Here is a 27,706-nt window from a genome sequence, read left to right as displayed (position 1 = left end):
GTTTATCATATTTAGAAGATAGATCTTATGTGAGAAAACTGACACAGAGTCTGATGTTACCAAGCACTGTGAGGTTGAAGCCCTTGGTGCTGCTCCCTGCCTGGTTACTGGCTACACAGCTGTAGAGACCGGCATCTCCAGGGGCCACATCAGGCAGCTGCAGTCGGGTCTCCTGTCCGTCCAGCAGAAGGTTACGGTGAAGAGACAAAGGCTGTCCATCCTTAAACCATGTGAGTGTCGGAGGAGGCACCCCACGAGCCTCACAGGTTAATGTCACTAAAGACCCCTGTACAACTGTAACAGGCTCCACCGGTTCCACATGGTCAACACCAGGGGGCACTGCAGGACATTACAAGTGTGGAATATTAAGTACACATGACAAAAACACACACAAGAGCAGTAAGATGAATATACCTTGGACTTGCACGTCATAGCTGAGCTCAGCAAGCCCGGCTCGACTGCGGGCTATACATGTGTAAACTCCTGAATCAGACAGCTGCACTGGTGAAATCCTAGGAAACATTCACATTCATTCATTTACAGTTAACTGCACATTACCATCATAGGTTTGTAACTTTTGTGTTAGTTACCTGAGGATAGAGTCACCCGAGAGGAGACGAGAGCGAGGAGACAGGAGCAGAGGTCGTCCATTCTTGAGCCAGCTGATCTGTGGAGGAGGGTTTCCTACTGCATGGCACTCCAGGCTCACAGCACTGTCCTGAGGGGCCTGTACCTCTCTGGGCACAGTGGTTTCACCAGAAATAGATGGTGGGACTGTGACATGGATTGTTGCATCAAAATTATAAAAAATGTAAACCAAATTTACCAAATGTATTTAAAGCTAAATCTTACCTAGTACAAATAAAGTGTATATTTTACTGTCCTGGCCAGATGGACTAATGGCTAAACATGTGTATGTCCCAGAGTCTTCAGCACTCAGCCTCAGTAAAGTCAATGTGCTTCCATCAGGGGTCATACTGTAAAAGTCCAAAAGCAACAAATACAACTCAATGCAGACATGATGTTATAATAAGGTATATTTGAGTGATTTATGTTGTATGCCGTACTGTATATGTTGTGTTTCTGAGCCTGCTAAGGTCACTCCATCTTTGAGCCAGCTAATTTGAGGAGAAGGGATGCCATTAGCTTTGCACTCCAGGGTAAGCTCCTGCCCGAGTGGTGCACTCACATCAGAGGGGTGTTGAGAATCAATGATAGAAGGAGACACTGAGGACAAACAGGTGATTTAAAGTAAGTCTTCAGACAGAGTGACTTGTCTTTATCTCAGCAGTTTGTAAAACTCACCAAGCACTGTGAGTTTGTACTCTCTTTGTGTCTGTCCTTCACTGTTCTTGGCCACACAGGTGTATGTTCCTGCATGGGACAGAGTGAGCGGCCCCAACTCCAGTCTGTTCCCACGAATGGACCACTGCCACTGCAAACTGCTCTCTGAAGCAAACATATTCACTGTTATTCTGCAAAATAGATAATAAGTTCATTATGTATAGTGAGTGTTGTGTAAGTCTTACCAATTGGGGTTCCATCTTTTAGCCAGGTAGTGCTTGGCATAGGGACACCTGAAGCCTCACAAAGGAGAGCGATATGAGAGCCCAGAGTGTAGTTAATGGACTCCCAGAGAGGCCCATCCAGGACAGGAGGAACTGTGAAAATGCAGAGACATTAGGCCAATCCCCATTTCAGCTGTAACCTTGAAACTATCAGCCTTTTCTCACCATGAACAGTCACTCTAAAGGTCCTGTCCACCTGTCCAGCCACATTGGAGACTTTACAAGTGTAAGTACCACTATCAGCTACCTACAAATATAATGCATTTATATTTACATTTGAATTAATCACATAGTTTATACACAACAATACCTCCTCCTACTAATACAATACCTGTACTCCTGTGATTTCCAGCTGGTGATCATTTATATTTAATCCATTCCCGGGTACCAACTGGAGTCCATTTTTGTACCATGTGACCTCAGGTGTGGGGACCCCATTAGCTTCACACTGAAGTGTGACAGAGGAGCCAACCTGCAGTGTCACAATCTCTCCACCAGGGCGAGGTTTTAGAGTGGGTAGGACTACACAGACAACAGAAAATGTTGTTATCTCGTTAAGATTGAATGCGATTTCAAGAGCTGGAGCTAGGCCATATGTAAAAAAATGTCTACCATAAACACTGAGAAGAATACTCTTTTGATCTTGTCCTGCTGGGTTAGTGGCTGTGCAGACATACTGCCCAGCATCTTCTTCTTTAGCTCGGGACAACTGCAGCATTTGTCCACCTTTCATGTTGAAATGACAATGATAAGAACTATGGATGCACAAAGTATATGGACTGAACATTCAAAGATAGATGGGCTGACCTGGAAGAATGTTAAGGCCATTACCATACTTCAGGACCTGCCCATCTCTGGTCCAGGTGATTTCTGCAGCGGGGTAAGCCTGAACATCACACAGGAGTGACACCATGTGGCCTTTGATGACATTTACATCCTCTTCTTTTGGACCCATGACTCTGGGAGGAACTGCAATTATACCAAGTGTATAGTAAGAGCCTTTAAACCTGAGCTGGTAATTCAAACGAAAGTAGAAGTAAGTTTATTGTTACCTTGAACAGTCAAACTGAAAAGTTTCTCCACAGTTCCAACCTTATTTTTGGCTACACATAAATAGCCAGCCATGTCTGAAGCTTGAACCTGAAGAAGCTAAATTATGTGATTTCATTGTAAGTTTATTTTATCCAAATGCCTCTGATGTGTCTGAGGTGACAAATGGTTTTAACCTTGAGTTGAGTCCCATCTTCACTTATCTGGTGCTGCAGGTCTGTGTGCACAGCCTTCCCATCTCGTAACCAGGCAACAGAAGGGGTAGGATGTCCGCTCACATCACAGTGGAGGATGACTGTGCTATTGACCACTGCACCAACTTCCTCCATAAATTCTTCTGTGGCGGTGATTAAAGGAGGCACTGTGATGACAAACACAATATAAAATCTATAAACATGTACTTAACCCTCTTCTTAAAATAATATGCTGAAAACATGTGTATATTCTTACCAAGGACCTCAAGTTTAAAATGCATGTGATCTTGGCCTGCCTCGTTCACAGCCTCACATGTGTACTTTCCAGCGTCTTCCTTCTGCACACGGCCAATTTGTAGCATCTGCCCCCCTAAACAAGTGCAATATTAGTACAACAAATGCTGCCATTGTGAGGCAGCGTTCCACTTCAATAAATAACTTGAAGGCATTTTACATTACCTGGCAGTAGCAGAATGCCATCAGCAGAGGTGAGTTTTTGCCCATCTTTGTACCAGCTGATTTGGGGCGGAGGAATGGCATTACTTTCACATGACAGACTAATGGTATGGCCCAGGACCACTTCACGTTTTTCGACCATCTCATCACTGACATCATCCTCATCGTGTCCAAAACCCCACGCAGCTTCTCTGTTGTTCACTCGTTGGAAGATTGGAGGAACTAGTAACAAAATAGCATGGATTACGGTATTATCAATATGTGATACAATAATTTATAAAGCAGATGACATGCATTTCACCACAGACCTTGAATAATGACATTAAAATCTCTTCTGTCCTCTCCTGCTGAGTTAGTGACCACACAAGTGTACTGCCCCTCATGAGACAGTACAGCCTTCAGTATGTGAAGGACATGTCCTTTCTCTTGTATCCCAGCATGAACGTTTCCAGTGAGCAACTAGAAAGAAAATAAATTCCATGCGTTTAATTAGCTATATTTATAATACATAACATTTTCCATTTCCACATATTTGCCACTCACCTGTCCATCTTTGAACCACTGGACTTTAGGTTCAGGGAAACCTTTGGCCAAACAAGACAGTGTTAAGCTCCCATTGATTCTGACTTTTTCTGCCTGAACTCCAAATAAGGATGATGACCCCTCAATCTGTGGTGGAACTATAAGTGAATATATAAATAATATGATGATTAGTCTTATTTAAATGTAATTCATGTGATACATTGTAAATATGTTTTACCCAGCACACTGAGTGAATAGTGTTTAGTGGCAGTCCCAGCTGGGTTCGATGCTCTACAGGTGTATAGTCCGGTGCTCTCTCCTATGGCTGAGCCCAGCCTCAGGGCCTGGCCTCCTCGAGTGTATGTGAGCTGAGGACTGGACACAATGGGCTGGTTGTCCTTCAGCCAGGTGATGGTGGGTGGAGGAGAGCCCTCCACATCACAGGGAAGGACCGTAGAGAAACCAAGCACCACTGACACATCTGTGGTCTCACTGGGCCCTTTAATGGCCGGAGGGGCTGCAGAGAGGAAAAAACAAGACACTTTTAACATCCTATAACCTTTTTATGAGCCCAAAGCACAGACCCAGATTAGATTTGCAGCTAGTGTCATATTATAGGAAGGAAAAGCACCGTCAGCAGAACATCTAAGGGAATTAAAGTTGGTGTTTTAATATACTGCAAATGCATAGATAAAGTCAAATTAGAGGGCACAAGCTTTTCAACACAAGAAGACACTATTTAAAATGGAGGTAATGTGGGGATGAGACAGACAAAAATACCAATGTACTTGTTTGAATGCTCTTTTTGTACTGCCATAGATTACATGTTTAACTGAAATATGCAAATCATTTTGATGTCAAACTTTAGATTTTTGACTGTAAATACTGACCATGTACGGTTAATCTGAACTGCCGCATCTGTGTCCCTGCGTTGTTGCTAGCCAAACACTGGTACTGTCCCTGGTCCCTCAGACGAACAGACTTGACCTTTAAAACCTGGCCATTCTCCAAAAACTCCACATGAGGGTCTCCATCGGGGGATAAAACTCTATCAGAAAGAGGATTTAATCAAATAAATACGTTGTTTCAATTATTACTGAAGGGATAAAAATGGCATCTTACTCTCCATCACGACTCCATTCAACTTTAGGAGCAGGTCGTCCACTGACTCTGCACTGAAACTCCACCTCCTGTCCCAGGACAACGGACAGCTCCTGCAGTCTGGATGTCCCAGAGATCTCTGGAGGTGCTGCCAGCAAATTCACAGCATTTCAGTGAAATATGTATGTGATCCACATGTTGCATTAGCCAATCATTCATTCGACATGATTCAAGCAGACAGCCACTGGATGGTTAATTCTCAGCACTAGTATCATTATATATTGTGCTCATAGTATTATCATAGTGTTATTTTTCCACTGTCCTCACCTTGAACCACTATATTATACTCTCGCCGAGCCTCTCCTGCAGGGTTCTGAGCTGAGCACAGGAAACGGCCGGCATGTTCAGGCTGAACTCTGAAGATTCGGAGGAGTCGGTTTCCATTTTGTAGATAAACTCCGGGACTGTCCACCTGCACACAATTTAATATAGCAGCAAGTGACATTGCAATTATCCTGCTGACCACTTGATGGCATTGTGCAGCTAAATATACTGTCCACCATAAAGTATTGTCTATAATTAACTGCATATAAATGATTATAATTGAGGGGTAAGACTCACAGGACGACCATCCTTTGACCATGTAATCGTTGGAGAGGGGATTCCAAACGCATCACAACCCAAAGTCAGGGGCTGCCTCAGGGTGACCGTGAGGTTCAGTGACTGCCCATCATCCTGAATCTCTGGGGGAACTGGTATAGTCCAAAACATATTAATGTACTGTAGATATATGCATTTATTATTAAGCAAAATTGTGAATTTTACCATTCACTTTCAGTCTAGTCTTCCTCTCCACAGAGCCTGCTTCATTTGTTGCAACACATTTGAAGTCCCCGCTGTGGCTGGCAGACGCTGTGCTAATTATAAGAGAGCCATCCCTCGCCACAGAAAACTCAGAGAATTCAGGGTGTATCTCCAGTCCGTTTTTGAACCAGCGAATCCTTGGAGAAGGTGAACCTGCCAGACGCACAACATGGATTGGGAGATGAGATTTGTTTTACTGATTTGAAGAAATTATTTCAAACTCCATAATATAAAAAACTTAATTATTTTTTATATCCAACCACCAAAACATAACCTAGTTTAGCAAGGCATATACTAAATTTTGAGAAATAATTTTGGTAACATTTATATTTGAAGCTCTAAGAATTATATTATCTGTCACATAGAGAACTTAATGAAGAATTATATTAGTAAAATTCAACTCCAACAACTCCAACGCTTGACAACCCAGCAGGAAAGACTATATCAAATCCATTATGTGTCCTGACAAATAATTCTTAAATGTTATTATTACTATACTGACATAAAATAAAAATCGATTTCTCAATTATAAACGCATGAGGATTTATAGCCCATGAACAGTAAAAATAGGACTTGTTCACTAGCAGTTCAAAGGCACAATTGCGTACATTCAGAGTCCCGAGAACAGATGTCTTTTGTGGATTACCAGTAAAAAAAAAAAAAAAAAAAAGGTAGAATGACAGCTTTGCACAGCAGTCTGCCAGAACAAGGAAACAGTGAAAGACATTTTGAGCAGTGGGCTGATTCAAATGCCCCTCTCTGTCTATTTAGAGAGGTGTCACATACACAAGCCCCTGGACACACCCTTCTCATGTCCAGGACTATGACTATTCATATGCTATAGCTCAAACCAAGGCACACACATGTACAGATCACTCAGAGGCAAAACCATTATCTCACTGCAAAGAAGAAATGCTCTCAGATGTTCTGTTTTAGATGTTAACTGATGTCATTAATGCACTTTGAATTAAACTGCCTGAACCCATATAGCCTGGGATTATTAATTCCACATGTGTCTCAACTAATTACCACTATCAAATGAAAAGGGCTTGTTGTAGAATTAGTTATTTTCCTTCTGGCAAAGACAGTGCTTTATCTAGACCATACAAGGGGGCTCCATGTTTCCTGCTACTAGCTTTTTGTTAACACCAGGACTGTGTAATAAAATGCAATAAACCAAAATAAGTTGTGTTCCCTACAGAATCTCTATAGTTTAAAATTCAAATGGAAAGTTGAATGTCAAAGTAAAATGATTTTCTCACAACAGCTTCGGAAAGTGGTGCCATTATTCAACCGCAAAGACATGGCTAAGGACTTAAAGCCATTAGATTAGTACAGCAATTTTGTGGACCAACAAAGAATGATAAGATTTAGACATTTCTTCCAAAAAAACAACAAAAAACACTTAACTATCCAATAGAGTTATAAAGCCTCTAGGTTTCCATCTGCAATTATCATCAAACTGAAACTGAAACATGCATGCAATCTAATGTCTGAAGGGTTGTTGTAAGTGTTAATGGAATATTAGTACGGACAGAACCAGTGAAGTCTACAGTCTCCCTTTTCTAAACTTCATGGTGCTCCTCAGACTCCCTTGTCCTTTATCTACAGCAGCAGCGCTCTGTAATTAGGATTCCTCTCGCAGCAGGTCCCATCACACAGGAAACCAGATGTGGCTCACTGAGGCAGCAGGCGGACTGATGGTGCAGCTGTTGCTTCACATTATATGCTTGTCTTTACCTTCTCCTAACAAGCAAGTTACTATGACATCTTATATACAAACAATACATCAATTACCCCCTTTAAGTAGACAAGACCCCATGCTAAGTATAGAGAGCCCCATTAGTGCGGAAATATATGGCGGCCCATTATAATCTAATTTTATCACTCGTAGTCTTTAAAATAAACATGAATAATCTATGCTGCTACATTATAATAACTACACTTGCTACTTAAATATTAGACTGACTCTGTGAGCTTTCTGCCATGTTATAATGTTACCTCCTCATACCTGGAGCTGCATTTTGTTTCATTCTCTTATGTTTGAGTAGCCATTTATTATTAGTCTGTCAGCATCTCCATCTCAAAATGCGCTGTTCCACCTTGAGATGTCACGAAGCACTAGTTTTCAAGTTAACACATATCTCTTAACTATTGTTCAGTAGATTGGCAATTCCAGACCTGAAATCCTCCAAATGTATCTAGTGAAGGTGTATGGAGTTTAAAAACTCACTGCATGACATGACAAGGTCGAATAAAGTGTTTTCTGTTTGAGAGAAGAACTCGGTCTACATATGCAGGGTTTGTGTGTTAAACATGTGAGAATGAAACAAAATACACTCCAGATTTTTGAAGAGGAAACAACATTACAACAAACTGTCAGAAATAATTGGCTTAGTATCTTTTTAATTAATATCCTAACTTCAAACACTAACCTCTTAATCAAGCTGTTACCGCGTCTGAATCAGTCTGGTTCATGCTTCATCAAGGCTAATGAGGGTGTAATTATTACATATCTGTTTATGTAAAAATGTATAAACTAAAACATAGTGTATCAAATGTTAAGCAGTAAAACTACAACCAAAATTGACAAATATGGTATTAGCAACCAACACAGTAAGTTTAAAACACCAACTCAAAAACCCTTGCTGTTGTTTAAATGTGAAGTAGTGCATCTATCCTCAAAGTCTGGGCATGGCTACATAGGATCATAAAAACACCTCCCATTTGAGGTGACACTCACAACATCTGCAATGACAGAGTCCCTTTGAAGATGCACAAGCAGCGCACCCACAGAAAAAAAACAAAAAAAACAAACAACTAAAAACAACCTCTTATGTAAGGTCAGGTGCTGTATCCATTTTAGGCTCAAATATTAGTCACTGATCATTTTGCTATGTCTAAACATTTTAATGCTCTTGCTCTAATTGGTACATTTAGGGTTAGACACAAATAGGTTCAAACCTTCTGCATGGCAAGGAATGATGACACGGCTGTTAGCTACTTTCTCCATGATGGCATCTCCAGGTTCGACGAAAGATGGGGCCTCTGAGAATACAGAAAAACATATTCAGGACATGTTCAAAGAGCAATAGAGATGATGAAGTAAAAGGTAGTCACTGCAAATCAATTTGTTACAGTTAAGGTCTCACAGGAAAAATTTCCAAGAAAACTAAAATTAGGGCACAGTAAAAGTCTGTCTTTGTTATGCAATGAACTGATGATATTTACCGAGAATTTCCAGCTTAATCTCCATGGTCTCTTGTCCCGCACTATTTTTGGCCACACACTGATAGGTGCCCCTGTCAGAAAGTTTGACCTGTTGGATCCTCAGGGGGACAGTGTTCTTGACCCCTACAGGGACTCCATTGTGAAACCAGCTGACCTCAGGGCTGGGCTCTCCCTGAACCACACAGGGCAGGGTCACTGTCTGGCCAATAATTGCCTTTAGGAGCGATGGTGCAGGCTGGATCCTGGGCTTTGCTGAAGAACAACAAATGTCCAAAATGCTGCATATGTCTTACATCTGAGATATTGAACTACAGTATACAATTTATAAGAGTTTTGTAACGTTTCCACCTCAATCACAGCACCATAGTTACCTTGAATGTGTAGATTGTAGCTCAGCGACACATTTCCTGCTGGGTTTTCTGCAGTGCATGTGTATAGTTTACTGTCAATCAGACGCACATCAGTGATCTTCAGGGACCCTGAAGGCAACACTGTGAACCTGAGGAGAGGAGCAGTAAAAGTAGAACATAAAACGATTGTCGTTTACAGACAATTTATGAGCCCAGGAGGGTGCATTTATGAGACTGGCCATGACTAAAGATTGTTTAATTTCCCCATAGCTGTTTGCTATTTCATAGTGACAACAAAGAACAAATACTATGCTTAACCAGATTTACAGAGAACAGAACCTCTTATGTAAAATCCACAGTAGTTATCCTTAGGTTTAAATTGGTAAAAGTAGGTCATGGTTTTAGTGCGTGTGTACAAAGCTGGATTGCAGCACAGGATATGCAATTGTATAACAACAAATGTAAACACAGCTCTGTAATGTATCTGAGATAAGTGTGTCTGCTAGGCAACTCAGTTGTAACAATAACAAAATGTTGTATAAAAGCACAAAGCGTTCTCTATTTTCTTTTCACATATGGTGGTCTAACTCCAACAGCCCAGGAAGAGGCCTTGAAATAGGGCTGCACAATTAATCAAATTGAGATAGAGATTCAGCAGTTTGTAATCGTCAGAGATAGGCGTGGTTCTTTTTGAGATCAAGAGGTCTGCAGTCAGTCCTCTGTCAGTAAAAGCATGTGGTTTGGAGCAGAGTTCAGATTTTGGAGGTAGAAATTCAAATAAACAGCAATAATGATTTTGTGTTAAATAGCAATAATAAAAGTATGTATTGTTTATGTTTAGCTAATTAATATTAAAAGCCATTTTATTTGGTTTTAACAAGATAAAATAGATCATCAGTCAATATGAAAATTGGCTAATTTTTCTTTTTTGTGATATCACCCCACCCCCATTCACATACAGATTCATACACCAGTGTATGTACACACGGGGGCAAGGTGGGTTAAGTGTCTTGCCCAAGGACACAATGACAGCATTCATTCATCTGTGGGAGCTAGAATCGCACCGCCCAACATTTGGGTCAGTGGATCTGACCGCTCAACCAATGATGTTTACGTCGAGATTGGAATTCAAATTCAGTGGACAAACACTCTCCCAACTGAGCTACTGTCGCTCCTGCTTTTCTACTTTGAAACAAGATAGCAACTTCTACAATGTCCATCTTTAAGTGCACTTCACTTCTACACCTCAACATTAGACTAAGTCAGCCATGACAAATCCTGTTGAACTGTAACTCTAAATATCTAATCATGTACAATTTGGTATAAAACTGGGACAAAAATAGCTCTAAAGACCTAGATCTGGTTGAGACAAATATAGTGACCAAATGGAGGGGCTCTGTCATTAAACACCCACAATTTCTTTGATTTACCCCTAGACTAAACACTTTGCCATAGTATAAATCTTACTGCCCAATGATTTCAAATATTTCATCTACCGGCAGGGCTTAACGTTTATTCTGACCAGAAAAGTAGCTGGAGAGAATGAATCTCCCTTTACGCAGCGGGATGTTTCCAGAGTTCCTGCAAGTGCGTAGCCTAAGCACATGTGGGGGTGGTTCATAGAGCTATGTTATTCTCATCAGACAGCACTAGTAAAGAGTCAGCATGTTGTTTTACTGCTAACGCTCCTCAGGGAGGTGCACATCAGGCAGATACGACTTGTATCTCTTTCTCGGTCAGTTCGTTTTGTTCCCCTCTTCCTGGCATCCCCCACGCCACCCCCACACCCTTCTTCATTCTGACCTCAGAAAGTGCAACCTTATCAGTCAACATTACAGCCCCCAGACCCTTTCACTACCTGTCGATCAAATACTACTGAGGTGGGCGGGTGACAAGGATCATAAACTATGTATCTAAAGTTTTACAAGTTAGTCATCCTGTCGACATCATGAGGGACCAGATATAAAAGCAAACTAAAAATATCAAGACATCTTGCGCCATTAAAAAGAGTAGTTTAAAATAGCTGACAAATAATGAAATCTGTTTTATTTCCAGGTCTATGACAAACCTACGCCCAAACTAACCCATAAAAACAAACACTAACAAAATTTCAGGACAAAACAAGGAACAACAGGGTCTTTTTGAGGGCCTAACTAAGACTAATCTACAACAATACCAGCACTAAACAGAGAGGGATATTTATCATTGCATGTATGTTCCAGAGTTGGATTAAAAAAGAGCTAGATCTCCAAAAACACTATAGAATACCCATGTTCCACAATAAGTACCCATACCATAGATTGGGAATCCCTGATCTAGATGTTGTTAGTTGGTGTTCATTTCTTTCATGCTATCTTTCTTGCAGAGTGGGCAAAGTGAATTCTCAATGATAATTAATAATGTATACAAGACAAAATTTGAGTTGAGTTGTGCTTGTCCTTACCCAGCTGTGACCGGTGGAATGGGGTTCCCGTTCCTCCTCCATATGACCAGTGGGGATGGACTGCCCTTGGCCTCGCAGGGCAGGACAACCTCTGTCCCTACTTCCACAGCCATCTTCACTGTGTTGTTGTGACCACTCACTCCCATTATCCGGGGCAGAGCTGTAATAGAAGTTGTTTTAGTGTGATGTGGAGCACGATTTTTGTGAGTGAATGGAGAGAAGTCACTGTAACATCAAACAAAGCAGTGTCTGGGCGGATGTGTTCAGGCTGTGTTATCTTACTGTTGACACTAAGCTGGACCTCGCGGCTGGCATAACCCACAGAGCTGGTGGCAGTGCAGATGTACAGTCCTGCATCCTCAGCTGTGGGGTGAGGGATGAAAAGGTCTCCATCTGAATTGGGCCGCAGAGAAGAGTGGTCCCTAGGCAAAGGTTGTCTTCCCTGGGGAAAAAGTGGTATGCCAAATGTACTATAAAATAAGCTTCAATGGTACATTCAGCTGGAACTAAGATCTCCCTCTACCCTTTTATCTTCAGAGTAAGAACAGAGAAGTCACATGTAACTTTGTGTCTTTGCCCATAAAACAGATAGCACACTATTAAAGACACATGTTTGACCACAGAATAGCTTGAACCGATTTGAAAAACATCACTTTGCCTGAACAAGGGCTTCACAACATTTAGACATGATAAAATGGCATTATCAAATAAATTACATTAATACAATATTTGGGCTAACTGCTACTATTGCTACTCCTACCACAAGAAACACTGTCAAGAAACCAAAATAACTAACATAACTAAACAGAGTGTACGATCTATGGAAATGTGTTTCTTACATAAGACTCATCCTTCAGTGAGGTTGAGAAAACTTGTGGTGAGCAGTAGGCGACTGCCGTATGGCAGTTATTGGGCAGGAGGAGATTCTGTTCTTCTGTCTCTCATGTCCTTATGGCTTTAAATAAACTATGAAAGTTCTTATTATGCTGACAGTACAGTAATGTTGCCATGGCTACACCGTCTGGTCATGATAATGTAATGCTGATTACAGTGCCTGTGAAATTATTAGCTTTGTACCTCAGATTATTTGTGCATTGGTTTGTAAATTCAAGCTACACTATTGCTTTTGCCATAATTACACATAAACATTACAAAAATGTATATAATTCTGAGTATTAAATTTTACCTTGGTCCACACAATGGTTGGTTTAGGGACTCCGCTTGCCTCACATGACAGTGTAATGGCTCTCCCTTCATTGGCGATGTAGTGGTATGGGCCAGTGCTTATCTCTGGTGGTACTGTGGAAGAAGTAGGTCATAAAACACAGCTGTCTAAACTTGTTATAATACTGGGCTAACATCATTAGCAATGTCCACGCGAGTCAGTGGAATGAAGGCGCATGGCATTTCTTTATTACAAAGTGATGATGAACTGTAATCCAGAACGTCTGTCATTAGCAACCCATGTCTGACACTGTCCTATTCATCTAATCAGCAAACCAAGCTATCGCAATATAATGACGGCAAGTGGTCGAATGTTTGGTTGTTTTTTTTGTTTTTTTATTCAGCACATGATAACCTGCCAACCTACAACCTACAGTATTCACAAAATCCAGTGTTCTAATTTAGACCTGTCTGGATTTGACTTGGTTTCATTCAAATATAGACCTAGTTTACTAATGTGACATGGTTTTGCCAAATTTTGACCAGGTAAACAGAGCGCAGACTTTAGAACAGTTTAAGACATGCCCTACCATGAATGTCCACGGTAACTGTGACGTTTGTTGAGCCTGCTACATTGACAGCAGTACACACATAGATCCCAGCATCCTCAGAAGAAGCTCTCTCGATGTATAAACTGCCATCACTGCGCACAAACACTCTTCCACTAAGCCTGATCTGTATGGAAAAGAAAACTCAATTCATCAGTATTACTCCAAGATTAATGCTAGATACTTTTGAAACATTTTTTAAGCATGTAATCAAAACCTACAGGCTTTCCATTATGGGTCCAATGCCGCACAGGAAGAGGTATCCCATCAAGTAGCATACAAGGGAGACTAAGAGACTGGCCAATGGTTGTAGTAGTAACAGGGGCAACGTGAGCAAGTAGAGGGGGTTCTGAAGAAAATGATAATGAAATAATGATAGTTACAAACAGAAAGATCTAAAACATATAGATAAGAAATACATAAAAGGTCAGATATTCCACAAGCCTACCCAGTCCAGTGACGCTAACTCTGGCCTCAGCTTTGATAACGCCAAACTGATTCTTGGCTTCGCAGATATACACTCCTTCATGGTCCAGCCAGACACCTGCAGGTCACAATTTACTGTTAAGTCTTTGTCTAGTGCGGGAGAATATATCAACAATCACAATAAATTGAAACCACATTTTATATTAAAAACTCCCTTACTGAGAGCCAAGTGCACTACTGCAGAGCAATTAGGAGGTAAAAATAGAAAATAACAGGATTAATGGGGATAGGTCTGCTTCCAGTCTGTCAACACACATGGCTTACTCACTAACATAATTCTCATGGAAGCATTGAAGACAACACATAAAAAGCTATTATGTGTTTAGTCAGAATAGACCTTGAAGGCAATTCCCGAAAGGACTGTAAAGATACTGTACTGTATTTTTCTGCACACAAATATTATATTATTTTGCATCAGTCTATTTCACATTTATGGATTCACAAAGATTTAAAAGCCTTCCATGCAGACATAGCCACAATTATCTACGCTCGGGACTGTCATGAGTGCAGTGGAATGTGCGTGGTGGATTTGTAGGTCCTAATACAATCTACACAATATAATACACAAAACGGGTACGGCCATTATACCCTGCAGCCTTGTGACCAGGATTAAAGATAACTCACTGTGGATTTGAAGTTGCCCATTCTCCAAAAGCTTTGTCCTACTTTGGGGATTGGTAAGAAGCGGTTTGCTGTCTGCTCTATACCAGGTGACTGTGGGCTGTGGGACGCCCCGAGCAGCACAGGAGAGGGTAATGTTCTCCCCCACTTTGGCTGTCATGTCCGCCGGTGCTTCAGAAAACAAGGGAGGCACTGTCGAAGAAATACATTCAATTCAACAAAGCTCAGACATTATTTCTTTCCTACCTCAATTATTTAAAAGTTCATTATGCAACTTTTCTGGTGGAGGATTTACTACCTGTTATCTCCATGTAGTGTTTTTGCTTTTCCTGGAATATTCCACAGTGTTTTAGGTGTGTTAATACTATAAAATACCTTGAAAAATAATGTGTCACCTCTCCACAAATCCGACCTGTAACTTGGCCCGGTGGTGGCACTTGCTACTCTCTGTGGACATAGACAGTTTATGCCATACTGTGGAAGATTCCAGACAAAGCAGTAATTTCTCCATGGATACTGGTCTTTCCTTATGTCTAACTTTGCAAAAATCTTGTATAGTAATGACTAGAGTTAATGGTGAATACCTTTTAAACACTATTTTAAGGAAATCCTGTTGATACTTACTCCCAACCACAAGTGTGACTGTGCCAGTGGATGTTCCGGCCGAGTTGCTGGCCACACACGTGTATTGTCCAGCATCAACTTCCTGTACCCCCCGAATGTGTAGTGTCCCGCGCTGTTCATCCTGCTCCACAAAAGGTGCAGAGCTCATGTCCAGCTCACCTAAAAAGACATAATTAAAAAGCTTCAACACCCTACCAGCCAATTAGATTTACTGACATATTTTAACTAATGCATACCTTTGTACCAGTGAACAAGTGGGGAGGGAACGCCACTAGTCTGACACTCAAGGGTGGCATCTCCTCCAACTGACACAATGATATTCTGCTCTACTACGCTGATCCTGGGAACCTCTGGGGAATAGGGGGGGTGATATTTTATTAACATTTTAAGTGCAAAACTGTCAGCACTGCCAAGAGAGGAATGAAGCAGCTTGGATTAAAGAATATGTTGATTTATTTTTTCTGACAGATAATTCTAGTTAAAAATGACACTAAAAAGAATGAATACTAAAAGCGGCACACTAAGATAATGTCAAAGTCTGAATAGCATAAGGTTTTGTCGGCCGATGAGTGTTTTGATTCCAACATAAGACCAAAAGCTTTAAATGGCTACAAATGGCTATCACTTTCTATGAGAAACATAAAACAACAACATTGGAAATAAATAATAATTTGCATTCTCCATCTGAAACTAAATCTTCTGGAGAAACCAAAAATATATATGTTTTGTTGACCTACCTGCATACACCAGTAACACTGAATGAGAGCTACTTCCAGCCTCATTAGTTGCAACACATGAATAGTTTCCAGCATCCTCTGGAAGGGCCCCTCTGATGGTCAAAACTCCATTCCTGTTGATATTCAATCTGTAACATGCATTTGACAAAATTCATGTTTGTGGATATGATTACATGAGCAGATGTGAAAATAAAATGTATCATTAAATCTCTCTGTGGTTCTAAAGTATTAAGAACAGTTTTTTTCTGTGTTTTACAGACATGTGAAGTGCTTGTGGTTTTGGAAAATATAGATTTAGCCCACTGACATAACTTTGCACAAAAACAAGATTTGGCAGCAGCCCATGTTGTTTAACTGGAATGCCATGAGTGTGTCCCGCTTGCTGTAGGTGATGAGTGGGCTGAGTGTTCCTTTACCTCGGCCGATTACTGAGGAATATGTTTCCATGGCTCCAGAAGAGCTGGGGAGGGGGGGAGCCGGACGCAGAGCAGACGAGGCGGATGTCATCCCCTCTGGAGAAAACCTGACTCTGGGGGTGCACCTCCACAGAAGGAGCCTCTACAATAGGAATAAAAAAACAGACAGCGCCAAAGGGTAGAGTGTGATTCATGGCGTTCTATGGCAACATGATGTCATTTATGGCCCTGTTATTACAGGTTTACAAGAGTCAAGCACCGATACCATCACCCTTAACACACTGACGTAATAAATAGCTTATCTTTGTTAATAGAATTATAATTCTACAAATATTCATTGAAAAAGCAGATGTTTGTTGCACTAATTAATATAATTTAATATATAGTCTACTGTTGACAGAGTTATCTGTCATCATGAAATATCAAAAAAACACCAAACATAGTTTCACCCCAGGTTGTTAGGGACTAACAGGCTAGTGGCAACTTTTTGGTAGTATCACAGACCTTAACTGAGAACTAAGAATTGTTTAGTTTGATGATAAAATAATTTATTAACATTTTACTAATGTACCTGGGACTAGCAGCCACACAGTGATCTTAGCGTTTCCATTGGAATTGCTGGCGACACATTGGTACACTCCTGCGTCGTGAGGCTGTACTCCACTGATGTGTAGTGAATGGTCTGGTAGCACCCTCACCCTCCCCGTACGGGCTCGGATGGTACGACCCGCTCGTAACCAAGTCAAGTTGTGTCGCATGGACCCCTCAACCCGACAGGACAGGACCGCCACTCCCCCCACTGCAGAAGTCACATTGACTGCAGGCTTCAGGATCGGGGGAGGCTCTGTCATTGGAAACATGAAAAACACAAGGCCATAGTTATCACCGGTGAACAAATACTGCTGAGACAGTTTACTTTCAGAACCAATGTTTGTCTTGGCCTGCTTTTTATCAGTTAATGCATTCAACATGAAATATGAATGGAACTGTAGTTCAAAGGGATGCTATATTGGATAAATGCAGGATCTTGCGTGTGTAGTGTGAGTGTCTAGTTGTGTTATACCTCTAACTGTCAGTTGTGTTAAGGCTCGTGCCTGTCCAGCGCTGCTCTGTGCTATACACTCATATAGGCCTTCATCTTCGGCTGAAGCATGACTAATCTCCCATGATGCCACTGCAGAATTTCTGACAAAAAGACAAAAAAACAGTGACCTTAGCTGACAGGATGAGAAGATGTGTCACTTTACTTGAGCAAACACAGTGAAGTTTAATGGAAGTAGAGTATAATTAACACCTTTGAAGATGACACAACCTGATGTTCCCAAAAATGTATCCCATTTCCTCACAGACGAGCTCATAAAATACACCACTCGAGCTGCAGTAATTCTTTACAGACACGATCACTATAAGCGCAGTGACTGAGGAATCTAATTATCACTTTTATTGCTGGTTTTTGGGGGCACAGCTACGGGAATATAACTGCGTTTAAGAAAATACTGGGAAAAACTGTGACGTACTGATAGACCGTTTCCTCTCCCAGGGCTATCCCACTTCTGGTAAACCTCAGTCTGTAGGGTATGTCACTCTCCACTGAGCAGGTAATGACCGCAGGCAGCATGTAAAAGCCCTTCACCACGTCAGACATGCGCACGACTGGGGGATCTACACAGGAAAGGAAACAGAGGTTAAAGGTGAGCCAGAAGATTAATGAGGTGCTAGCTAAGATGAAGCCTTTTTCTGAAAAAGTGTCCCCCAGAGTGAGGGGTCTTGCCTGGGATAATGTTGGTGTAGGAGACACTGGACAGGCGCTGAAAACGGTAGCCCTCCTCATCTTTACCAGTGGCCTTTATAAAGAAGCTCTGTGTGGGGGTGCGGATTTCCGGGATGCTCCAAAGTCCTTGTTCACCGAGGTCGGAGGGCAGTGGTACGGGGATAGTCCGTAAAGAGCGCCCCGAGCCAGAGACCAGCTCCACATGGCTGAGTTGACCTGGTGGTTTCAGGCCAGTGCATTTCAACAGGACATACACAGGAAGGCCTATAATGGGACAGTGGTTTTACTTCAAGTTTCACTCTTAAGCTTTTGTCCAGTTGACAGGATCATACCTGGACGACTGAGGGATTACACAGTCTACTTCCAGTTGTGTTAAGTGCAGAAACATACAGAGATTGGATTACCTTTTATTGGTCGTTCTCTTGTGTGGTTAAACTCAGAGACCGGGCTGCTTGAAAAGCCGGCTCGGAAGTCTAGATTACTGACACCTGTGACTCTAAGGGTGTGTCGACCGCTACAGCTCACCTTTAGAGAAGAACAATGTTTTCATTTCACGGCTTAAATAAATATTAATCCTGAAAATGATACCTTTAGATTCCATGTGCCAGGTCGGGGAAATTTAAGATTGACAATTCGAGCAGAGTTAGGGATGTTTAAGAGTTCTGTAAGTCCTTCCTCCTCACCGATTACACGGCCTAGAAAAGAAACAAAAACATGCTACAGCAGGTGGCACAGTACAGTAGTAATGTGTGACAAATAAGTAGAAGTAGATACCGAAAGGGTCGCTGAGCTCAATCTGCGGTGCTGGTCCACTGAGCGACACTGTGACCTCTCTGAGACTGGGATCAATGGGCACGTCCCATCTATTCTCCTGAGCACTGTCATGGTTAGACGAAAGCAGGTGGACTTTCATGGCCTGGACTGTCTCCTCAACCCATTTTAAAACCTGCCAAGGGAATAAAACAGAAGTGTTATCAGAGGTGATGTGTGATGATGTACAGTAGACACATACAAACAGAAGACAGGACTAAAGACTGCTGTGTCCGGTCCTCTTAACATCAGCACAAGATGTTTGTCTTTCATTCACAGCCTATTCCACTGAGACACTTGGAAATGTAAAGCAGTTCCACTGTCAAAATGATGACATACAGTTTTCAACACTTCCAAGCATATATTCCCACAAGAGAGTCTCCCACAGTCTGTCAGGCTCCTGTCTACCTCTGCAGCTTTTGTGAATCATATGGTTTATATCTCAGAATAGAAAAAGTGACCGTTCTTTAAGAAACACAATCATACACTGAAAATGTTTTGTATCATATTATTTTATTCTGGTTTTAAAAGCCAGATGGTGTCAAAACGTTGACTCCCTTGAAAGGCATATCACCGGTCTGTACAAATAATCTGCAGCCTCTAAAAAGAGTATAAGTGCATACGAGATGACTAAAATAATAATCATTTAAGATAATACTGTTCCATAGATCCAAAAGAAAAGGCACTATTAAAGTTCAACTAGAGTTGACATAGTTAACTGAAAATATTGAATACAGTCTTCTTTTGTTTTTACTAAAAGAATAGCACAGATGTGCTTAAAACAATAGACATTTCCATATACTGTTATCTATTTGTTTTGACCTCAAAGAAAGGAACATTTCTGTCAAGGGACAAAAGCCAAAAATGAATAATATTTATGAGGATAAAAATAAGTAAAATAAAGTAAATGTTTTAATAATGTAATCAAGCCTATCCCGCCTCCGTTGTCTCTATGGCAGGTCCAGTGGGTGCTGACAGCAGCTGGTTCTTCTCTGCATTTTACAACTGGAAACAGCTGTGAAGTCTGCCACATGTGTAGCCATCAGGAGCCGGACAGGAAACTGCTAAGATCTGACCTACATCTGCTTTGTGACACTGTCTGCTGCTTATGTAAGAGACTGGGATGAGGGTGCTTTCTCAGTACTTACACCTCAAATTAAGGTTCTGAAAGTGGGCCACTGCTGTCAGGGCCACACTGGATCTTGAGGAGCACTTTAGCAGCCACGTCCTGTTCTCACCACAGGCAAGAGAGAAGATCTAAACGTATGTGAAACCTCATCTGGTTTATCACAGTGGGCTCACACGATACCCCTCTGTTTGCTCTATACCTCATTATATTACATACAATATCTTTCTGCTGCCAGTGGCCAGGGGTCGTCTAAAACCTTGCCCCATCCTAAACACCACAGCGACAGACAGGGAAATAGACATCCTGCCACAAATCAAAGACATTAGACTTAATTAATTCCACGTGGATCTCCTTCAACTCCTCAGAGGAATTCTAAAACACACCTGGCAAGACTTTTCTCTTTCAAAGTGGAGCCTGCAGTAGTAAAGAGTATAGTGGGTAATACATGAGTGTACAGACTTATGGGGGATAGTGAGATAGTCTAAGATGTGAAGGGGTCCAATGATATAGTATTTGATGACTCAACAACTATACAACTGAATGTTTTTAGAGCTCAATACAGTTGAAACCAGAAGTTTACATTCCTATATGACAAGACACATATGCTTTTTTTTCTCACTGTCTGACAGGAAATCAGACTAAACTTTTCCAGTTTTAGGTCAATAAGGATTACCAAAATGATTTGTATTTGCTAAATGTCAGTATAGATACATGCAGTAAGATTACTATACAATTAAACTATTTGGGAAAATCCAGATGATGTCATGTCTTTGAAAGCCTCTGAAAACATTAGAGTTAATTAGAGACACACCTGGGGATGTATTTGAAGGCACACCTGAAACACACTGCTTCTTTGTGTAACATCATGGGAAAATAAAAAAAAAAATCTGCCAAGATATCAGGAAGAGAACTGTGAACTTGCACAAATCTGGTTCATTATTGGGTGGAATTTCCAGCTCCCTGAAGGCACCATTTTCATCTATTCAAACAATTATACAAGTATAAACACCATGGGTACGTCCTACCATCATATGCTCAGAGATGAACGTGCTTTGGTCCAAAATGTGTCCTTATTTTTGGAGACATGTCCTGTGGTCTGAAGAACTGTTTGGCCATAATGAGCATCGTTACATTTGGGGGAAAAAGGGGAACGCTTGCAAGCCTGAGAACACCATCCCAACACCATCCCAACTGTGAAATAGGGGGATGGCAGCATCATGTTTTGAGGTTGTTTTGCACTTCACTAAATAGATGGCATCATGAGGAAAGAACATTATGTGGATATACTGATATACTGAAGTAACATCTCAAGACAAAAGCCAGGAAGTTAACACTCAGGCAAAGTCAAAGTTTTTTAGTGGCCCTGAAGCCCTGAATTCAACCCTATTAAAAATGCACGAGCAGAGGGCATGGGTGAGTAAGGCTGCCTACAAGCTTGGCTCAATTACACCAGTTCTGTCTGGAGGAATGGGCCAAAACTCCTGCAAACTATTGTGAGAAGCTTGTGAAAGGAAATCTAAAACATTTCACCCATACAGGTTAAAGGCAATGGTACCAAATACTAAAGGAATGTATGTAAACATTTGACTTTGAAGACAGAAATGAAAGAAAATCCTCTCATCATTATTCTGTCATTTAGCAAATAGAAATAATTTTGATAAGCCTAATTTGGAAGGAAAGAGGAAAAGTTTAGTCTTCATGTCAGACAATGAGAAAAAAGTCTATGTGTCTTTTATATAGTGTATGTAAACTTTTTTCAACTATAGTTAGGATACGTTTAGCAAAAATACATGTCTAATCAAGAGATCAATACATCTAAATGGATGGTTTTATTTCAATAATTATATGTTATAGTTAAATAAATACATAATAAAATAAATACATAATGCTCATTGTAAGCAAATTCTTTTTTTCAGAATTGGTGTAATTCCCAATGGCTCTGATAAAATCTCACATCATGCCATTTCTGGCCCCTGTACAAAATATTGTAAAGACATAATATTTTGAATAAAAATAAAGAAAAAGTGTATTTGGGTTACATTCTAAATTTGGCAAGAGCCATTTCCTCTCTTAACTCCGCGAATCCATTTAATGACAAATCCACATGTACAGTATCAGAAACTACCATTACTGGCTTGTATTCTGGGTCAGAACACAAAAAAAAAGCACCATTTTTTAAATCAACACTACCTCATAAAACAATAGGATTATTACTGAGCTTGTCTTATAAGGATTTTAAGGAAGAAAATGGTACACTGATTAAAACTACATCATCATCATCTCTCTGGATTCTTATTAAGTCAGTGTGACTTTGGGAGGATTTCCCTGTTCACGCTTCCGTTAACAGATTTTCGTGCTAATCAAATGTGAGAAGTGCAATATGCTGAGCTGACAATGAGCTGTTGTGCTAAAGACTTGGAGCCTGTTCCACTGGGCAGCTGTGTGAGGAAAGAGAAGCCATGACAGATCATATCTGCTGATTAGAGTTATCATATTGTTTTATTTCCTTTTACGTATCAAAAGTTACATGCTTAAATTGACCTCCGAATATTTAACAGTGTTTCTGTACTGCAGAGGATTTTGAGGCTTAAAGGATTTGCATGAATTTAGTAAAAGTACATCAACGATGAGTGAGCTCTGAAAACAGAGCATTTCAGAATGTATCCAATATTTGAAAATAAAAATGTTCTCTTTGTGTGTTTAAAACAGTAAAAAGAGGAAGCCAATTTGTCATAAAAAATGCCAGTATTTAAGTAATATTTTGGACACATGCAATGAAATGCTACATTCGAATTGATGGCAACAAATTTGGCAAGAATCAAAACCTCCAACACTCATTCCTGCCTGTCATTTATGGACAAATAAAATCTAAATTTGAATCATAGACAATCTAATACTTAACCTGGTCTAAAAAGTACCGGTAAACAGTGGTTTACAATGTATGCTAATCCTCACTTTAAGTACCACCTGATACACAGACTTCATTTTGTCAACCACTAGTCACTGAAATACCCTGTTTTCTTCTTCAAATTGAACATCAAGATCATCAATATCTTGCCTTAATCTTGCTTCTATGCTACCTAATTTGATGTTAAAGACACACATTTGTACATAATAAATTAGCCATTGGTGTGTGTATGTTTATACGCAGGCATGAGTTGACAGGAAACAGATCTGAGTTCAGAGGTTCAGTGGGCCACCAGAGCACACAAATGTTGGCACTTGTTCAGCACTAGCCAGCCATGTCCTGTGTGGACATGCGGGATACCAGTGTCTCTTCAGAAGGAAATGCTGGCTTCTTTTAAGTCTGCTTGGGAAGTGAGCCCTGCTGTCTTTGGCTGCTCTAGACTGGGCTTCTGTTACAAGCTATTTCCCATAGAAAAAAACAGCTCATCTGTATCTCATACCAGGGAAGTGTAATATACATCACATTCATAAAACCTCATTCATTGTTACTCTTATGCCATGGCTGACTGGAGGCTACTCCAGAAAGTTTAAGCCTTATAATTTATCACAAAGTTTTATGTATAATTTAAGGCAATTAAACAATGGCTCATTTTGAATTAAATGTCAAATTGTTGTCCAATTGACCTACCTTTTCACAATGTATGTCTCAAATACGTTTTGAGACTATTTCAAGTTTTTCAGGTACTAATATCCTTACTTCTATTTGTAGTTATATCTAAAAAAGTGAAAAAAGTATTAATTACCTAAGACATAGCCCATAAATTAACAAAAAACTATTCTTTTCAAATGCTTTTCTCATACACAATAGGATTATACAGGCTACCTATTATAATTACACCAGTGACATCTACAAATACAGGTTTCTCACTGATACAAAGACTCCTTTCTTCCCTGCTCACTTTCATTATCCACATTCATTATAAATCGTTCATTCATGGTAGCTTTAATTAGCACTGCCACCATGAATTCAAAATTGTAATCTAACATGGACTCACCTCATTGACCTGCTGCTTGTCCAAGTGAAAAATCTGTCCCGAAGAAGTGGCAGCGATCTCCTCGTAGGCCCTGTATCCAGGCTGGGACCGGTCCCCACAGTCCCCCGTCAGAACGAACACCACCTGAGAGACAAAGGACAATGGAGTTACATTCTAGCCATCGGGGGACCAACTGGGAGACATTGCTCAATTAAATCAACTCACTATGTGGGACTAGCAAAAGCAATGGCACTAGTACAGTATTTATAGGTATAATAGTAGAGTAGTACTAACAGTTGTAGTTAAAACAGCTGTGACAGTAGCAGCAGTGGAAGAAGCAAATAATTGTAAAAGAGTACTTGTTATAAACTTAATTCACTAAAGGATATTTGATAGTTTGGCATGCACCTGTGACTGGCGTAGCTGGATGAGCCGCAAGACATCCCGTTTGAGGCGATAGTCTTTGGCCCTGGCGTCCGTAAAGACGTAAATGAAGGATCCTGGCAAAGATACCTCCAGAGCTTTCTTTATGGCTCCTACACTCATCTCAGGACAATCGCCGCCTCCCTGTTCCACAACACAGTCACACAAGAGAAAACACGAGTTAAAAAAGGTTTCTCATGAATCTAAAACACCAATTCTTCTCATAACATGCTGACCACTGACCTAGTTACAGAGCATGCTTTAGTATACACAGTGGTACAAATCCAGTACAGAAATCCATGTTATGGTTCCCACCTGGACAAACAGCTCTTGGAGATCCTTCTGGAATTTTTTCGGGTCAGTAGTAATGGAAACAGGTCCAATATCTGTATTATAGTGGTTGACAACAGGAGATTAACACATGCATGCAATTTAGAAGAGAGATTGGAAAAGACACATTAAGCAATTGTGTTTTATTTTTATGCAAATAGCCAAACATCATCACACGAAGAAAACAAACTTCATCTCCCTAAGTATGATTACTTGGAGCATCTGTTACTGGCATGCTGTTTTGCTTGATTTCTTTCATCTATATCAGGAAAATATGGCTATGGCACCAACTTGAATGTCTTCTGCTAACAACTGATAAACTCTGAACGTTAGCACAACACATTATAATATAAAAAGGCATAATGTAAGTCTATTCTTTGTCAATTTATCCCGACACTTATCACTTGAGATGGAGCGCCTTCATTTCTGTCTGTGCTTGTCATTTTAACAGCCAGTTTGTCTGCTTGTGAAACTAATGATACAGAGCTTGCAGATGTGTGTGAAGTCAGTGACATTTCAGAGGCGTCCTTAATCTATCTTCTGACAGAGGATGCTTTCAAGTTCCTCTTTGCGCCTCATGAGTGCATGTAAAAACTGACAGCACTGTCACGCCCCTTTGTTAGGTAGAGAAGCTCCTCTGGGGATCTCCAAAGTTTACATGGCCCTCAAGGGCAGGGCACATTAAATTCTAAATCTGTAGGGAGTTGGTGCAAGCAGTCACCATCCCCCCTGGCCCAGGACTGCAGTGGTCTGCCTGAAGAGGGCTTTCTATAGACTTTAGCATAGAAAGGGGTGGGGGTGGCACAGGGGTGATTGGGGTAATTACACACAAGCAGACAGCATATGCTTCTCATCAGGACTCAAACACCCTGCCCCCCATTAGAGAACTCTTATTTTCAGGAAGCAACTTTCCCAAACAGGGCACCGGCACATACAGTTTAAAGGTTTACCTGTCCAGAAGACTTCTGTGTGTAAAGGCACACCTGGATTAAGTGGCCTGCTAGTTCATGTTTTTATGATGCTCTTTATACAACTACAAGTTATTGAATGGGCATCAGGGATGAAGATGTGTTGGAGCTTGTTACAACATCAGTTTACATATTGTTCAGTGTCAGGACAGCTTCAGTGAGAAGTTTTTTTTTGTTTTTTTTCCCCAACTCTAGGTATTTAATGCATGTGAAAATGTGATAACATTAAATTAATGCTGTGTAACTGTACAATATTGTGATTTTGAGTGAGTTACCTGGATCATGGAAGGGGACTAGGACAAAGTTTTTGATTGGTCTGGTCCTCCGGCTCAGAGTCTTTTCCAGAATCCGTGAGGCTCCGTCGATCACCTGTTTGAGATCGTCGTACATGGAGCCGGTTACATCAAAGACAAAGGCCAGGGTCGAGGCGCTGTCAGCGGATTCATGGACGTCGTCTAACCGGGGATCTGCCAAAAGTCGGTGCGCGCTGACACAGAGCGCCAAAATAAGGCACCTTAAGACAGCGGACATGTTTTAAGTTTTACAACATCTGTCAAAACTGAAATCAGTCAAAATTACAAAGAACCCTAATAATTTCACGTTTGAATTGATGCAAGTAAAGAAAAGTAAACAGGTTGTCCACAAAGAAAGATGAAAAAGATTAAATCAAAATTCCAGTGTAAAGGACTTCCACATGACTACGTCCGTGCGTAAAGTTTGAACTGAATGAAGCATGTAGACCAGTTGAGCGCCGGAGAGCCCCTGGAGAGCTCTCTGACGCTTCAAACGGGGGCGGAGATGTGTATTAAAAGTTCCCGAGACCCAACCTGATTGTGTGCGCGCGCGTGTGTGTACGTAACTTGACCCTACACGGACTTCCAGGCTTTAACTCTGCCCGACATTCCCGTTCAATTCAATTTGCCACACAGACGCGGCGGGCCCCGGAGACGTAGCTTTGAAACGGTTTTACGCACGTTACAGACACAAGTCTGGACTTTGTCATTTTGAACACGACCAGAAAATTGTCACAGCAACAGTATCACTTTAAAAATAGACAGTTTATACTGTTGACACCAGTCTAATTTTACACTAGCCTGTGTGAAATATCCCGCCCAGCCTACAGATGATGGAGCTGTAGGATACTGTGCACCGCGCCCTGACGCTCATCTTTGGACAGTTAGTTCATCTTTGTCCCCGTAAAGCCCTGACCAGATCTACACCGAACTACATCCTCATGGGCAGGTTGTGAGTTGATGATGAAACCAAGAGACAGAGAAACACCCCCCCCCCCCCCCCCCCCCCCTCATAGACTGTTTACACTCCACACAGAAAGTATAAAATATGGGACCGTCTTATGCTGTGGGTGTAAAACATTTTAGGAGATGCTCGTTTAGTATCTGTCATAGTTTACTGTAAGGCTAAAAGTAGATATTGAGTTTAGGACTGCGCACTTCTTTTCTGTTGTAAATTTTAACCATAATGAATCTTTCTGAGCACTATTCTGAGCAATATTTGCAGTGTGCGGCAACTGTCATATATAGTAGAGAATCCATTCTTGATATGTATTATGTTTAATAAATAGAAAATCCAGCAGGCCTGAGCAGGCCCAGTCACAAGTAAATCCCAGAAGCTTGAACACAAAGGCTTACAAAGATGGCTCAGCCATTAATGTTGATACATCACAGCTTTATGCAGTTCACTGTAGATAATACAACCATTCTGTGCAAGCGTACATCATGTTGGCATATGTGTGTTTGAAAGCAAAACATGCATCAAGTCTCACACAGCAATTTGCCTGCACTTTTTTACATTGTTAATACAGTGATAAGAGTCAAGAAGTGCAAGTGGGGGTTAGTTTCATTGTAATAATAATAATAATAATAATAATAATAATAATAA

The 27,706-nt window shown here is 40.9% G+C and overlaps 1 protein-coding gene across 1 annotated transcript in view; it reads right to left on the bottom strand.

Moving 5' to 3' along the window:
• hmcn2 (hemicentin 2) overlaps nucleotides 1-26,338 on the bottom strand; it is a 36,706-nt gene extending 10,368 nt beyond the window's left edge. Inside the window, exons 1-48 of the mRNA XM_055224228.1 lie at nucleotides 26,083-26,338; nucleotides 24,825-24,895; nucleotides 24,495-24,653; nucleotides 24,108-24,230; nucleotides 18,981-19,152; nucleotides 18,795-18,901; nucleotides 18,611-18,731; nucleotides 18,207-18,470; nucleotides 17,953-18,097; nucleotides 17,499-17,620; nucleotides 17,007-17,279; nucleotides 16,436-16,577; nucleotides 16,020-16,147; nucleotides 15,519-15,632; nucleotides 15,283-15,441; nucleotides 14,662-14,850; nucleotides 14,000-14,095; nucleotides 13,773-13,900; nucleotides 13,534-13,678; nucleotides 12,966-13,078; nucleotides 12,062-12,221; nucleotides 11,780-11,939; nucleotides 9,358-9,485; nucleotides 8,987-9,238; nucleotides 8,720-8,803; nucleotides 5,717-5,908; nucleotides 5,513-5,643; nucleotides 5,219-5,363; nucleotides 4,913-5,039; nucleotides 4,681-4,838; nucleotides 4,029-4,307; nucleotides 3,812-3,948; nucleotides 3,577-3,727; nucleotides 3,272-3,490; nucleotides 3,069-3,182; nucleotides 2,795-2,979; nucleotides 2,621-2,717; nucleotides 2,376-2,537; nucleotides 2,181-2,294; nucleotides 1,900-2,090; nucleotides 1,734-1,815; nucleotides 1,530-1,661; nucleotides 1,306-1,449; nucleotides 1,068-1,227; nucleotides 853-977; nucleotides 591-774; nucleotides 415-512; nucleotides 61-339 (exon numbers count right to left, since the gene is read on the bottom strand). Of these exons, the coding sequence (XP_055080203.1) occupies nucleotides 61-339; nucleotides 415-512; nucleotides 591-774; nucleotides 853-977; nucleotides 1,068-1,227; nucleotides 1,306-1,449; nucleotides 1,530-1,661; nucleotides 1,734-1,815; nucleotides 1,900-2,090; nucleotides 2,181-2,294; nucleotides 2,376-2,537; nucleotides 2,621-2,717; nucleotides 2,795-2,979; nucleotides 3,069-3,182; nucleotides 3,272-3,490; nucleotides 3,577-3,727; nucleotides 3,812-3,948; nucleotides 4,029-4,307; nucleotides 4,681-4,838; nucleotides 4,913-5,039; nucleotides 5,219-5,363; nucleotides 5,513-5,643; nucleotides 5,717-5,908; nucleotides 8,720-8,803; nucleotides 8,987-9,238; nucleotides 9,358-9,485; nucleotides 11,780-11,939; nucleotides 12,062-12,221; nucleotides 12,966-13,078; nucleotides 13,534-13,678; nucleotides 13,773-13,900; nucleotides 14,000-14,095; nucleotides 14,662-14,850; nucleotides 15,283-15,441; nucleotides 15,519-15,632; nucleotides 16,020-16,147; nucleotides 16,436-16,577; nucleotides 17,007-17,279; nucleotides 17,499-17,620; nucleotides 17,953-18,097; nucleotides 18,207-18,470; nucleotides 18,611-18,731; nucleotides 18,795-18,901; nucleotides 18,981-19,152; nucleotides 24,108-24,230; nucleotides 24,495-24,653; nucleotides 24,825-24,895; nucleotides 26,083-26,338 (7,417 nt within the window). The remainder of the gene's footprint in view (nucleotides 1-60; nucleotides 340-414; nucleotides 513-590; nucleotides 775-852; nucleotides 978-1,067; nucleotides 1,228-1,305; nucleotides 1,450-1,529; nucleotides 1,662-1,733; nucleotides 1,816-1,899; nucleotides 2,091-2,180; nucleotides 2,295-2,375; nucleotides 2,538-2,620; nucleotides 2,718-2,794; nucleotides 2,980-3,068; nucleotides 3,183-3,271; nucleotides 3,491-3,576; nucleotides 3,728-3,811; nucleotides 3,949-4,028; nucleotides 4,308-4,680; nucleotides 4,839-4,912; nucleotides 5,040-5,218; nucleotides 5,364-5,512; nucleotides 5,644-5,716; nucleotides 5,909-8,719; nucleotides 8,804-8,986; nucleotides 9,239-9,357; nucleotides 9,486-11,779; nucleotides 11,940-12,061; nucleotides 12,222-12,965; nucleotides 13,079-13,533; nucleotides 13,679-13,772; nucleotides 13,901-13,999; nucleotides 14,096-14,661; nucleotides 14,851-15,282; nucleotides 15,442-15,518; nucleotides 15,633-16,019; nucleotides 16,148-16,435; nucleotides 16,578-17,006; nucleotides 17,280-17,498; nucleotides 17,621-17,952; nucleotides 18,098-18,206; nucleotides 18,471-18,610; nucleotides 18,732-18,794; nucleotides 18,902-18,980; nucleotides 19,153-24,107; nucleotides 24,231-24,494; nucleotides 24,654-24,824; nucleotides 24,896-26,082) is intronic.
• Nucleotides 26,339-27,706: the final 1,368 nt, after the last annotated feature.

The sequence above is a fragment of the Periophthalmus magnuspinnatus genome, chromosome 9, assembly GCF_009829125.3.
Source record: "Periophthalmus magnuspinnatus isolate fPerMag1 chromosome 9, fPerMag1.2.pri, whole genome shotgun sequence".
Lineage (NCBI taxonomy): Eukaryota > Metazoa > Chordata > Actinopteri > Gobiiformes > Gobiidae > Periophthalmus > Periophthalmus magnuspinnatus.
This window is presented reverse-complemented; position numbering and strand designations above follow the sequence as displayed.